The sequence below is a fragment of the Rhinoraja longicauda genome, chromosome 7, assembly GCF_053455715.1.
Source record: "Rhinoraja longicauda isolate Sanriku21f chromosome 7, sRhiLon1.1, whole genome shotgun sequence".
NCBI classification, from domain to species: Eukaryota; Metazoa; Chordata; class Chondrichthyes; order Rajiformes; family Arhynchobatidae; genus Rhinoraja; species Rhinoraja longicauda.
Genome location: NC_135959.1, coordinates 58,680,122 through 58,692,894, shown reverse-complemented (window position 1 = coordinate 58,692,894; position 12,773 = coordinate 58,680,122). Strand labels below are relative to the sequence as shown.

Below are 12,773 nucleotides of genomic sequence, written 5' to 3'. Positions count from 1 at the left end.
TAAATTTATTTTTATTTATTTATTTGTTTGTTTTTGTTTGTTTGTTTTCATGATTATGTAGGGAAGGGATGGGGTTTACTGTTGTTGTTATATGCACTGTAATCAATTAAATTAAAATTTTTAAAAATAAACATTAAAAAAAATAAAAAATAAATAAATTATAAGGCAAATATTATAGTGCAATCTGAAGTAGTGGGGAAAAAAACTTAAGTGCAATCATGGAGTAACCGAATGAGATAGAGGAGAATTCCAAAGATTTACATTACCTTGTGAAAATAAATTTCTCCCTGTAAAATGGCTAACCCCATAGCCTTCAGCATTTTCTAGTCTTGTATCCTGTAAATTCTATTCAATATATATTTCAATATGCTCATCTCTCATTTTTATATATTGCAGTGAATATTGGTGTATCTTATTCATCACAATATCTTCAACCCAGGAAGGAATTTAACAAATCTAGACTGCACAGCCTCTAGACATATCTGACCTTATTCAGAGGTCAAATTCACAGTACACCGAATGAAATCGTTCTCAAGTCCTGAGAAAAACATCAATGAGACTTCATTAACTTTTGCATTCCAACTCTCTGTTAATAATGTCCAACATGTAATATCCCTTCCAAATTCCCAGCTGTACCCATATTTACTTCCTGCATCATACCATCATCCTTTTGTACAATTTCACCAGTTCTCACCATTTAAAATAATATTCTGATTTTCTGAAGGGATTCACATTTACATATTATATTGCATCTGCCAACTTTTTACCCATTCGCCTATCATGTCTCCATCCCATTGCAGACTCTATACCAACAGAAAGTCCAATAAAATGTACACATAACTAGTATTCTTATTTGGTGTGGAGTAACCCAGCCTGAAAAAGTTTTAAAACCCACGGAATCAGACGGCTCTGCTTGCATTGACTGTCAGAATGACATTTAGGTTGAGTGAATTTTGAGTGTCAGAATGCTGGTGGGCTTTCATGTTCCACCCATTTCATCAGTGGCTGGACCAATTAATTATTGAATCAGTCTACAATGTTACTTAAAGGGGAATTAGATATGTGTCTGATAAGAAAGAACATAAAATATGAAGAAATGTCAGGGAGATTAAAGTATCTGTTCCTGTCGAAGAGATGCCACCTGCAAAAGTACTGTGAACTGAATAGTCTCATTCCATGCTTTATAGGATTTATAGCCCAGGATGGAAAAAGTAGTAATTTAGTTTGCTATTCTAACACAGACTCATAAATAGATGGGAACGACAGAATAAAAAAATTGTAATCTAGCTTTTTTTTATCCCCACTTCTCCCAAACCAAAAATGTTCAGATTGGCACTGTCTTATGCCTCAACAAGGCTTTAAAACAGAAAAGGCAATGTGCACATCATGGCTGGGACCAATACTAATTGGCTTTATATATCCATTGGGAACCTCTAGAGAGTTTATGCCACTTATGCCACTTAGTTTCCCAGATTTTACCTGGGTTCTACCTAGACTCTGTCCAAAAAGGCCACGTCCGCATCCAATATTTTCCTAAGTGTCCATTTGGTGAATTGACGGATTTCCTTGGGGATTCAATAAGTAATAAGAAGAGGATGAGAGATGCACTTCAAAAACTTTTACTTTTCTATCGCTGGGAAATGAGAACTGCCTGCCCCATCACATATGAGATGAAAACCTGCTCCATGTCCCTGCAAATCATGGTCATATAGTCATACAACAAAAAAATAGGCCTTTGGCCCACAAGTCTGTGCTGACCATCAAGCACCCATTTACTAATCCCATTTTTTTTCTCCTGCAATCAACAACCCTCAGATTATACTATCATGCACAATTTACAATGGCTAATTTACTCATTACCCTGCGTATCTTTGGGATGTCTGTGGAACATGAAGCACCCGGAATAAACTCATACTATCAGAGAGAGAAAGTGTAAACTCTACACATACAACGTCAGGATTGAACATGGATCACTGGAGATGTGAAGCAGCGACTCTACCAATTGTGCCACTATGCCACCCCAAAGGAAAGAGGTAACAGCAATTACCACAACAATTAACATAAAACAAACACTGATTACATTGTTCACGATGTAAGATAAGAGCATCCAAATTGACATTTACAAAATACAAAATTTATTTCACCTCCACAAGTTTGGAAGCCAGGTACGTAGAGATGCTTGTGCTTTTGTAAAACATCATTGATATTCCTGCTAAGAAACCTGCATAAAAAAAGAATTTGATTGATGCACATTAATGCAAGGATAGATTCTCACCAACAGCAATAGTAATCCAATTTAAAACATTTAACTCTTCATTGAATTACATCTTGGATTACACCATTTGCAGTTTAATAATCAGCCTTTTCCGAAAAATATTTGACCTATCAAAAGTATGCTTTCACACTAAATGCCATTAATGGAAGACACAAATTAATCAAAATGAATGTGATAATAATTTCATACATAGCTCTCCATGCAGCATTGCATATGCTAGCCATTACCCAGATCATCATTTAGATTCACACAACAGTATTTTAGATTTGTTTCAACTATCAACAGCATATGCCATTGTCATGTTCAAATTGTTACATAATAAACACCCCGTACAAATTTCAAATTATGGTGCTGAATTTTACTAATAATCAGAACAATAAAATTTAAAAAGCATTTGGATGGACTTTCGTTCATTATTCTTCCTTTCTATTCATTTCATCTCACAACTAGTCATCTCAGAGTTATATGCTAAACATTTTGGAAAAATGCTTGTAAAAAAAAGAGCAAAAAAATTATTACTCTCACCAGCAATCAGTGCATGGAGTTCATCATCTAAATTTCTTACCCATCGGAGGAAGCAGCTAGTACCCTTAACATGAAATAAAAACACCAAAATTAAATAACTTGTCCTGTAATATTGTAAATGCCTTTGTCAAATGGTATTCATTAAATGCCTTGATTATATATTGGAAAACCACAAAACATTTTGTTTAGTGAAAATGTATTTGATGTTTAAAACAGAATAAAATAAAATTCAGAAATCACCCTACGTTGGGCCACAAATATGTCTATTATTAAGATAAGAATCAGCCATTTTATTCAGGCAATTAAGAAATACTTTACACGTTGTAAATTTCCATTAGTTACTACTCAATTTTCAAGTGCTTCACACAAATCCCACCCTTCCATTATTTTCTTTAAAACTGCTGGAGTTTCACATGAATTATCCACTGAGCTTGTCGCAAAAAATTATGTTGAGTCATTAATGTTTCAAATCTGGTCTAATCCAATCTTGGTTACATTACAAAATTATAATAGCAAGGAAGCAAGTAAAGATAACTTACCTAGAAAGTTACTTCTACTGGGAAATGAAAAAAATCACTGTACAGTTGAATATAAAGTTGAATACAAATTTTCTAAAAATGTGCTGGGCCTCTTAGATCAATCCATTGGTAACTACAACTTTTCACTAGTGTATGTGGGTGGCAAAAGAATCAGGGTAGATTTGATGAATTCATGAAAAACAATAGGTTACAGGGAAATGAATGGCATAGTAAGATTGATGTTGTTGCTCTGAGAACCAGCAAACTCTCAATGAGCAAATACCTTCCCTCCAGGTCATAGGAAAATGTGAAAAATCTCCCAAGATGTCCTGCCACATGTTTGCAGGGTGAAAAGGTCACCATGACCTCCTTGCAGACAGCACATTCACCATCCCCCATAAATCTCTGTGAATCATGGAGCATGTTCCTTTCTCCTAAATTACCGCCATTCTTCAAATAGCACCATTTCATACAGTTGCAGAACTAGTGCTTGGGTGGTGTGTTTGCCCTGTAAGGATTGAATTCCAAAGTTTCAGCTGCACAGTACTACAACAGAATGATTTGAGCAGGGTGCTCTGAACATAGTAAACCACAGTTTCATGACCGAATCCAATAACGTTTTAATGAGATGGATTTGATATTGGCACTTTAGGAAATAACATTCGTAGGAATAGGAATACTTTATTGTCACATATGACCAGTCACAGTGAAATTCTTTGCTTGCATACCCAATATGTACAAATAGCAGACATCTACGGCGCTGACAAAGTTACAAAGCACGCCGGCTCCTCCTTTTGTTCTCCCCCCCCCCCCCCCCCCACTCCCCCACAGCAGTTCCCCCATACCGGGTCCGCCATTGGTCTTCCCCTCCCCCTCAAGGCAGTCACCCCAAGCCGGGTCCATTGTTCTTTCCCTCCCCTCTCACAGTCATCCCCCATCAAGGCGATTCACTGCTCTTAATCAGGGTAGAATTTTATTTAATCGTCTCTGGCGACTCTTCAATAGAGTAACATCAAACATATTACAAAGATTTGTTTCTCCCCTATTGCTTTGCGTTCATATTTGTTTTAAATATTTGTTTCAAATATCTCTTCAACAAACAGTCTTTACTTCAATTATTCCATCTAGCATAGCAATATATGAATACATTTCTCATCTCCTCTCCCCTTCCTGAAATGCATGATCCATTTAACGCTTACAAAAGGAAAAGGGATTAGAACGCATGCAGAAAGTTTTACAATACATTTCTAATAATTTTAAAATATCTCACAATGCCTTCCTTATTTGGTTTGGGAGATATTGCATTAGGGGCTACATCCAGCTTTTTGCCCAAAATCATTGAGGTTTCTCATCCTCATGTGAACCAACATTGTCACATATGTTTGGAAATCACTAATGAAATGACTCTCAATGCTTTCAGGAACAGCAACAATATTTTGACAGCACTCTTTGTGGAGTTAAAAATTCTCCCAAGCCCTTTCCACACATTGTGTTGAAGATTTTCACTCTATGGCTTTTAATTATTGGACCCGTTCACTTAAAGAAATGATTTTCCTCGACTCACCCAATTAAACCCGACCACCTTGACTTTAATTAAGGTGCCTCTAATCACTCTTTGTTTCAAGTAAAACAGGCCTAACTCTTTATACTGTAACTGCTTTATATGCTTTCTGAAGCATTCATCTGTTTTACATTTCTGTGGCTTACATGTAGCAAAATGCAATATTGTTTTGATTATTAAATGAAAATTCATTATTTATTTTCCACAAAATTAATGTACCATCTTAGCTTTCTGAAACATTCATGTGACATGTTTGCTTTTGTTCTGTTAATAATTTTCTAGACATAAATTTTTTCTTTCATTTGTTATTGTATTTTTTAAATAATGCTTATTCTTCAATCTATTGCCAAATGACCTTGAATTAGGAAAACCTAGTTTTCCTGAAATATGCAATATATTCATTTCATTTTATTTGTATTTAAATTTCACTAGAAAAGTGACATTAATATTTTTGTTACAATATTATATTCATATAAGCTTGCGCGTTATTACCTTGTAAATACTGACAAAGGATCCTAGAAAAGCTCCAAGTTGGAAATTCTCTTTATTGTACAAAGCGGACAACAACCGAGATGGCTTTGTAAACAAGTGTCTAAATGCTGATGGAATACGAAGGCAGCACTGAATAAGGTAGCCAACACCGAACATCCGTATAAAACCCTGGAAGAAAGATTTTTGTAAGTACTTTAGAAATAGCATGATATGGAAGCCTAAAGGTTACACGTTCCAATTCTCTTGATTGAAATTCCATCATAGTTTATTTAACTCAGTATTTTATGCACACTTTTTAAAAAATCGCAAATGAAATGTGGCTGAATTAACTCTGACTTATAAAAGTGCAAGACATCCAATAGAGCAATGGTAAGGCTACTCCACTATGACCAAAAGAATAAGAGTTCAAATCCCTGCATGGCAATTTAAGTATTTGCATTCAGTTTTTAAAATAGTTTGTAAAAAAAAAATCACTAATGAAATGACTCTCCAACAAAGAGATTACAAAGCTAGCAGGTTCTCTTAAAATTCAACAATTTCACTAATTCCCTTTAGGAAACAAACACTGCCATTCATTCCTGGTCTAGTTAATTAGAATCCCCATCCCCCACCAGCACAGTTGATTCATCTAACTCAGTTACAATCCATTAAAAAAATCTTGAATTTCTTTACCAAGCATTTGCTTTCATACCAAATATTAAAACAAAAAGGAAAACAAAAAATGCTGAAAATGTAGGAAAAATGCACAACAGATCAGTCACCTCTAATTAAGGAAGATAGGATATGTCACAAATATATTCACAATTCAAAACATATCCACACAACCTGCCTTTTCGTTACAAAAATATACTATTTCTGAGTTTACGGAAATTATAGTGACTGACTTTGCTATATTCCCAAATAAACTTGGAAACATTTCAAGATAGTTGTTAATCCAAAAGTTGCATCATTAGGAACGCACTATTCAGCTGTTTGACATATTAGTGTATTTGTTGAACAACGCAAAATTTATTACTGGTATTTTAAACAGCTGATGAGAAAACTATGTAAACGTTCTGATTTACTACTGAGCCACTATTCCCATCTCTTTTTCACTCTGTCCAGTCTAGTTTTGGATTAAATGGAATAAACCTATTTCTCCACCTTGGAGTACATTTTTTACACTGGCATCCCCTATTGTAATCAACTGGAACAGTTTGTTACTTAATCCCAGGACTACTGGAGGGAAAAAATAACTTTCCAAATTCAGCTATTCCTAATGTAATCTACCCTTCCAAAACATTTTTTAAAGAGATAAAGACGGTGTGCTTATGCATTTAGTTGTAGATGTTGCAGTTTGATCAGGGGCAATTCAGAGCCTGATTCACAGTTATTGATGCTTTGCCTGGCCTCGTACTGGAGCTTCCAGAATTCCCGTTTGAGCAGCATAATTGTTCTCAAATCATGGGTTAAGGGGAGAAACTTGTCACTGATTTTTGCGCTGGTAAACAAAGAAAAGTTGCCATTCAATTAATCAGGAAACTTAAAACGTTTACGTGTGATGGAAATATGAATTGCATGGGATATACTCTTGGAACTAGGTTTTGATGGAAGAAGGCACCTTTGTGTTGGTTAGCACACAGAGATGATTCGGACCCAGAGGACTGCTTGCCTCATCTTTTGATTAGATTTGATGAAGTAAAAATATGATGACAATGAGAAAGAAAATAATTTGAAAACTAGGGACTGCATTCTTTTCTCCCTTGAGGATATAAACATAAATGTCAATATAAAGAGAAACTACTGCCTGAGGAGGCGTTATTAAGGTTGTGTAAATTCTTGTTGACTGTTTTAAAGTGAGGTGTCTTTCATGATAGAAGATGTTGCCAGATATGGGAGCAGTCATTTAAAACTGAAGTGCATTAGGAACTGCTTCTCACAGAAGGCGGAATTCTCTACTCTAGAAGATTGTGGAGGCTACATCACTGGAGGTATTTAAAAGAGGAAATGGATAAATGTTTGACCAAAACAAAATCAGAGAATGGAATTATATGGAACTGGCAAAGGAGAGGATGTTGAAGCCTGTGGCAGATCAGTCATGACTCATTCAGAACAGGCTTGAGGGGGCAGGTGGTTTGCTCCTGCTCCCTTTTGTTAATTGCTATTGTATTTTCACACTGAAAGCCTTTTACTCCGTGTGCTCCACCATTCTGGAGCACACACTCAAAATCAGGTAAGGGTTGGGAGGGGTAGGAGCAAAGTGCTGCACAAGAGAGGGGCTGGGACAGCAGCAGGAGGATTAGGTGGGAGTTGGCATCTTGGGAAAAATCAGGGCTTGAGCCATTTGCTAAGGATTATCATGAGGGAGTTATTTTGAGGCTAGGAGTTAACAGAAGTGGGGATCAAATGAGAGATCAGCGGTCAGAGTGAAATTGAATCTAATGGCAAGGCTGATAACAGTATAACAGTATAACAGTATAACAGAGCTTTATTTGTCGTTCGGTACCGAAGTACCGAACGAAACTACATAGCAGTCATAGAAAAAAAAAAGAACACAAGACACATAACCCCAACACAAACGTCCATCACAGTGACTCCAAACACCCCCTCACTGTGATGGAGGCAACAAAACTTCCCCTCTCTTCCCCACGCCCACGGACAGACAGCTCGTCCCCGACCGACCCGCATAGTCCCCGCACCGGGTGCTGAAACGTCTCGCGGCCGAACCGGGCGATGAAAGGCCCGCGACCAAGCCTTGCGCAGCTAAGTCCCGCAGCCGAGCCGCACCAGCGGTGAAAAGTCCCGCAGCCGAGCCGCACCGGGCGGTGTTAAGTCCCGCAGCCGAGTTGCACCGGGCGGTGTTAAGCCCCGCAGCCGAGTTGCACCGGGCGGTGTTAAGCCCCGCAGCCGAGTTGCACCGGGCGGTGTTAAGTCCCGCAGCCGAGTTGCACCGGGCGGTGTTAAGTCCCGCAGCCGAGCTGCACCGGGCGATGTAAGTCCAGCGGCCAAGCCGCACCGGGATGTAAAGTCCAGCGGCCAAGCCGCACCGGGATGTAAAGTCCAGCGGCCAAGCCGCACCGGGATGTAAAGTCCAGCGGCCGCGCCGCACCGGGGGATGTTAGGCCCCGCAGCCGAGCCGCACCCCGCGCCGTGAGGAAGAGAAAAGTTCCCCACACCCACCCCCCACACACCACCACCCCCTCCCACACATACACAACCAAAAAAATATATATAAAAATCATCCCAACACCGACACTCAACAAAAAAAAGACGGATAGACTGCTAGTCAGCCGCTGCCGTTAGGCGCCGCCACGTGTACTTGAAGGCTGCAAGTTGGAGGCATCCTGCCAACCAATGTCACACTGGTCCCCCATGCAAGTGGAGAACTGTCACAATATGCAGACCAGTTGATGGAAACAAACCTGAAGTGGGTTTCCAGTTCCAGCAACCCTTTTAAACAATACTAAGGCCAGCTCACAAGTTCTGTTGGGGCCTGATGCTGAATAAGTGGCTTGCGCCATCTGCAGGACACATATACATGATCAGAAATCCCTGGACTTCTCTATTCATTAACAGGTCGAATGCCCCGAAGAGTCAGTAGGAATGTTGTGGAACTCAAAGTTCACCTTTTTCATTGTGAATGGTCTGTCAATTGAATTGAATATTGTATTACAATCAGATATGGTGCTATCCAGTCCAAATTCTAAATATGATATCAAGTTTTATGGAGTAAAAAGCTCCAATAAGCCAACTGGGATGAAGGTGAAAATGACTCTCCTCAAAAACTGCACAAAAATGTCAATTGCCTTTGTATAAAAAACAGACATACTGTACCGGAAGCTAACAGATTAAAATAATTTCTCAGATAGGAAAATCTTGGATGACAGCCAAGAGCTTAAAACAATTAAATCCCATATCAAATTCCTATTTTCCTCAGTGTTTCTGATTTTAAACTGTTGTTGCTTGAAGCTGTAGGCACAGTGTTATGAACTTAGTCAATTGTAAAATGGCCTTGAATTGTAAAATAATAAATCTACTGCTAGTTTCAATGGAAAATAATTACTCACTTTAACACAGTAGGATATGCAGTTGTCTTCATAATGCTTACAACATCTGTGTCTTGGGCCACATTTGCAACTGAACAGAAAAAAAAAATTAACATCTATTCCTCCTATTTTAATAGTGCCCTTTTTGAAAAGTATCTCAGATATGTAAACCATAAAAGACAAAACAACTGTTTTATGTTATTTTATAATACATGACAATTTAATACACCCCATAAAATAATGTGAACGAGAAGCACTGTACCAGTCGACTTTCAACTGACAGCCATAATAAATTAACTGTTGTGTGGACATTAAATCAGGGAAGCAAAATATTCGGTCATACATCAGGTTACAAGCAGCACATTCAGATTTTGTTTAAACTTCCAACTAAAAGGTCGCATGCTTCACAATACTAAATTATATCATGGTTTCAGCTTAACTGTCAAAGCCTTAGATTTCTTCATACTGATATATCAACGCTGGCATTACATATGTCAGTCAGGGAAGGCATCCTTGAGCACATTGTGGTGCCATTCATCCATCACCTTGCTTCATTTTTCACAAATATTTTAAAAATGTGTAGAATTAAGCAGTAATGCTGCATTGCAACCTGTTGATCAAGCAATGAACCTTAGCAGTAGCACTATTTGGTTTATGTCAATTGTCTTCTATAAACAAGTGGGGCCTTTATAAAGTACGCAAAGCTGGCCCAAGTTTCATTAATTGCATGAAGACCGAGTATCAATTTTCTGGCAGTATGCAAGTTAGATCAGAATTTAAATTGCTTCTGGCCTGTGTTATCCATGGGCTAAAATGCATCATTAGTTGCACATCCATTGTGCATTTCAAGCCCATCCAGAGAGATAGTTGTCTTCAAGACATGAGCTTCGTAGGATAAGCAAAGGTGATTAAAGATTTTGACCCGATCAGTGGCTGAGGAAACAGAATCCAGGGAAGAGAATGGAAGATTTAAAAATGCAGGGGTGAATACAGGACTCCTGAGAAGGTTGCAAAGATAGCATGATGCAAGGTTGTAGAGAGACATGAAGATGGATGTGACATTTTAAATCGTCACCATAAATATCACTAAAGCCAAGTTTTAGAAATGCATGTCATAGAAGTATAATCTAGAGTTTAAAATCAGAATGAAAAACCTGCAAGAATGTTACAAAAGACACTTATAAAGGTGATAATACAATTAGCATTTTGATGACATTAAGTTCAACAGAATGTGTACTTAAAACTCAGTTAAAGTCTAAAATCATTGCCAAATCAAGAAAATTAGCTTTTAAATACAGACTGTCAAAGTGTGGACCTTTGAATGTGTTAAATTGAATAAGGATGTTCTGATGAAGCGCCTTCAACAAGAAATGTGAATTCTGTCCACAGCTACTGCCTGACCTGCTGAGCATTTCCATAATTTTCTTTTTTTAACTTATGTTAAACTGAAGTCCTGTTCGCTAATCAGTATGTTCAAAATGACCAGAGGACGTATCCCCACTGCATATTTATCTTTTAATCAACATTAAGAAATAGATCTCGTCATAATTGAATTGCTTGTTGTTGCCAGTTAAGTCTACAACATAATTACAGTGACTGCAATTCAAGAAGTACCTAATCATTTCTAAGGTTCTATACAATACCCTGAAATATAGAATTATATGTTATGGTATTACTTTTATTTATTATATTTCCTCATAACATAAATCAGATATTTAACCTATTGAGTGCCTGATGGTTATCAGAGCAGTTCCATTCCCTCATCCACCAATTGGTCCACCAGTCACCTACAGATTAACGTAACAACCAACACATCTTTGGAACATGAGGGGAAACCAGAGCACTTAGGCAAAATCCATGCAGTCATAGTGGGAAAACATGCAAATTCCACTGATAGCTTCAGGTGCTTGATTCAAGCCTAGGAAAACCTTCCCCCCCCCCCCCCCCCTGCAACGTTACTGTGACAGCAGACTTCCTCAAATATGCAATTAGAATTGTCAAAATGTCTTTCTCTGATATTTTCCTTTTCCAGAGTTATAATCATACAGTACACAAACAGGTTCTTCGCTCCACTATGTCCTCGCTGAACATTGTACTAGACCCATTTACCTCCATTTGGTCCATAGATTTCTAGGCTTCAAATAACTGTCCACATACTTTCTGATTATTGTGAAAGTATGGTATGGTTATGGTATGGTACGTTATTTGGTACCAAGTTACAGTGAAATTCATTTTTGTATACAGTTCAGTACAAGTATCACTATACATAAGCACTTAGATAAATATTAGATAAGCACCTCAGATACAGATCATAGCAGTAGTACACCAATACAGTATACAGCGACGACAGTTTGGCGCCATTTTCAAGTCTCAGTTGTAAGTGCAGGGATCTTGATTTAACCATGAAGGTCCATTATCCTGGCAGTGTTACAGGGCTAGGCCTGGTCAAGCGTGGCCGTGGTGTCCTCCTCCGCTGCTCCACTGCCGTAGGCTGCGTCTGATCCACATGCTTGGCCTCTGGGAGCGGCGCCCAGTCCATCCGAGCCCCAGGCTGCTGCAGGGCCTCCAACTGTCGAGGCCGTGCACTTCCTCCCGCAGCCGGTCTGCTAACCTGCCTTCCAGGCGGGTTCCCATGGGTCCTCGATCCATGGAGGGTGATCCGGGCGGGGTTCCAGTCCGTGGGTCCTCCGTCCGTAGCGGACGAGTCCTCGGTACATGGCGGGCGAGCCAGCGGTTTCTGGTTGCCGACGCAGGTTCATGGTTCTACCATCCGTGGCGGGTGAGTTGGGCTTCAGCGGGTGAGTTGGGCCCACTGGGCGGGCGAGTCCTCAGTCTCCAGGGAGTGCGCTGGACCTTCCGTGCGGGTCCCCAATATACGGGCCGCGGCTCCCCGGGATACTCCCGCCGCCGCACAGCTTCCCGGGATTTCCTCCACCTTCTCCTTAGGCAACATGTCCAAATTCCAACCACTCTCTATGTTAAAATATGCCCGTTAAGATACCCATTAAACCATACCTTTCATCTTACACCTCTGCCAATCCCATCACAAGGAAAACAAGTCCACACTATCTATCTCCCTCATTTTTTTCATACAATCAGTTCACCCATCAGTGTTCTCTATTACAAAGAAAATCATGTTTAATCCTGTCTCCAGGAGGACTATCTATTTATTGGCTTTAAAAAAACTCCCGTACGCACTGTCAAAATTCCAACCCATCTTAGCCCCTGCACCAATGCAATCACAGTATTGAGGAAGTTAAAGTCCCTCACTACTATAACCCTATTGCTTTTGCGCTTTTCTTTGATGTATCTATATATCTGCTCTTACATCTCCCATGAAGCCTTATTTATATTTCTCTACAATGGAAGACATTGGG

The 12,773-nt window shown here is 39.1% G+C and overlaps 1 protein-coding gene across 3 annotated transcripts in view; it reads right to left on the bottom strand.

Moving 5' to 3' along the window:
- The window catches only part of tmem135 (transmembrane protein 135), a 302,235-nt gene that overhangs the window by 14,145 nt on the left and 275,317 nt on the right, over nt 1–12,773 (bottom strand). For all 3 annotated transcript variants that reach the window (XM_078402681.1, XM_078402680.1, XM_078402682.1), the window contains 4 exons: nt 9,418–9,487; nt 5,372–5,539; nt 2,801–2,864; nt 2,145–2,221 (listed from right to left, as the gene is read on the bottom strand). In XM_078402681.1, the coding sequence (XP_078258807.1) occupies nt 2,145–2,221; nt 2,801–2,864; nt 5,372–5,539; nt 9,418–9,487 (379 nt within the window). The remainder of the gene's footprint in view (nt 1–2,144; nt 2,222–2,800; nt 2,865–5,371; nt 5,540–9,417; nt 9,488–12,773) is intronic.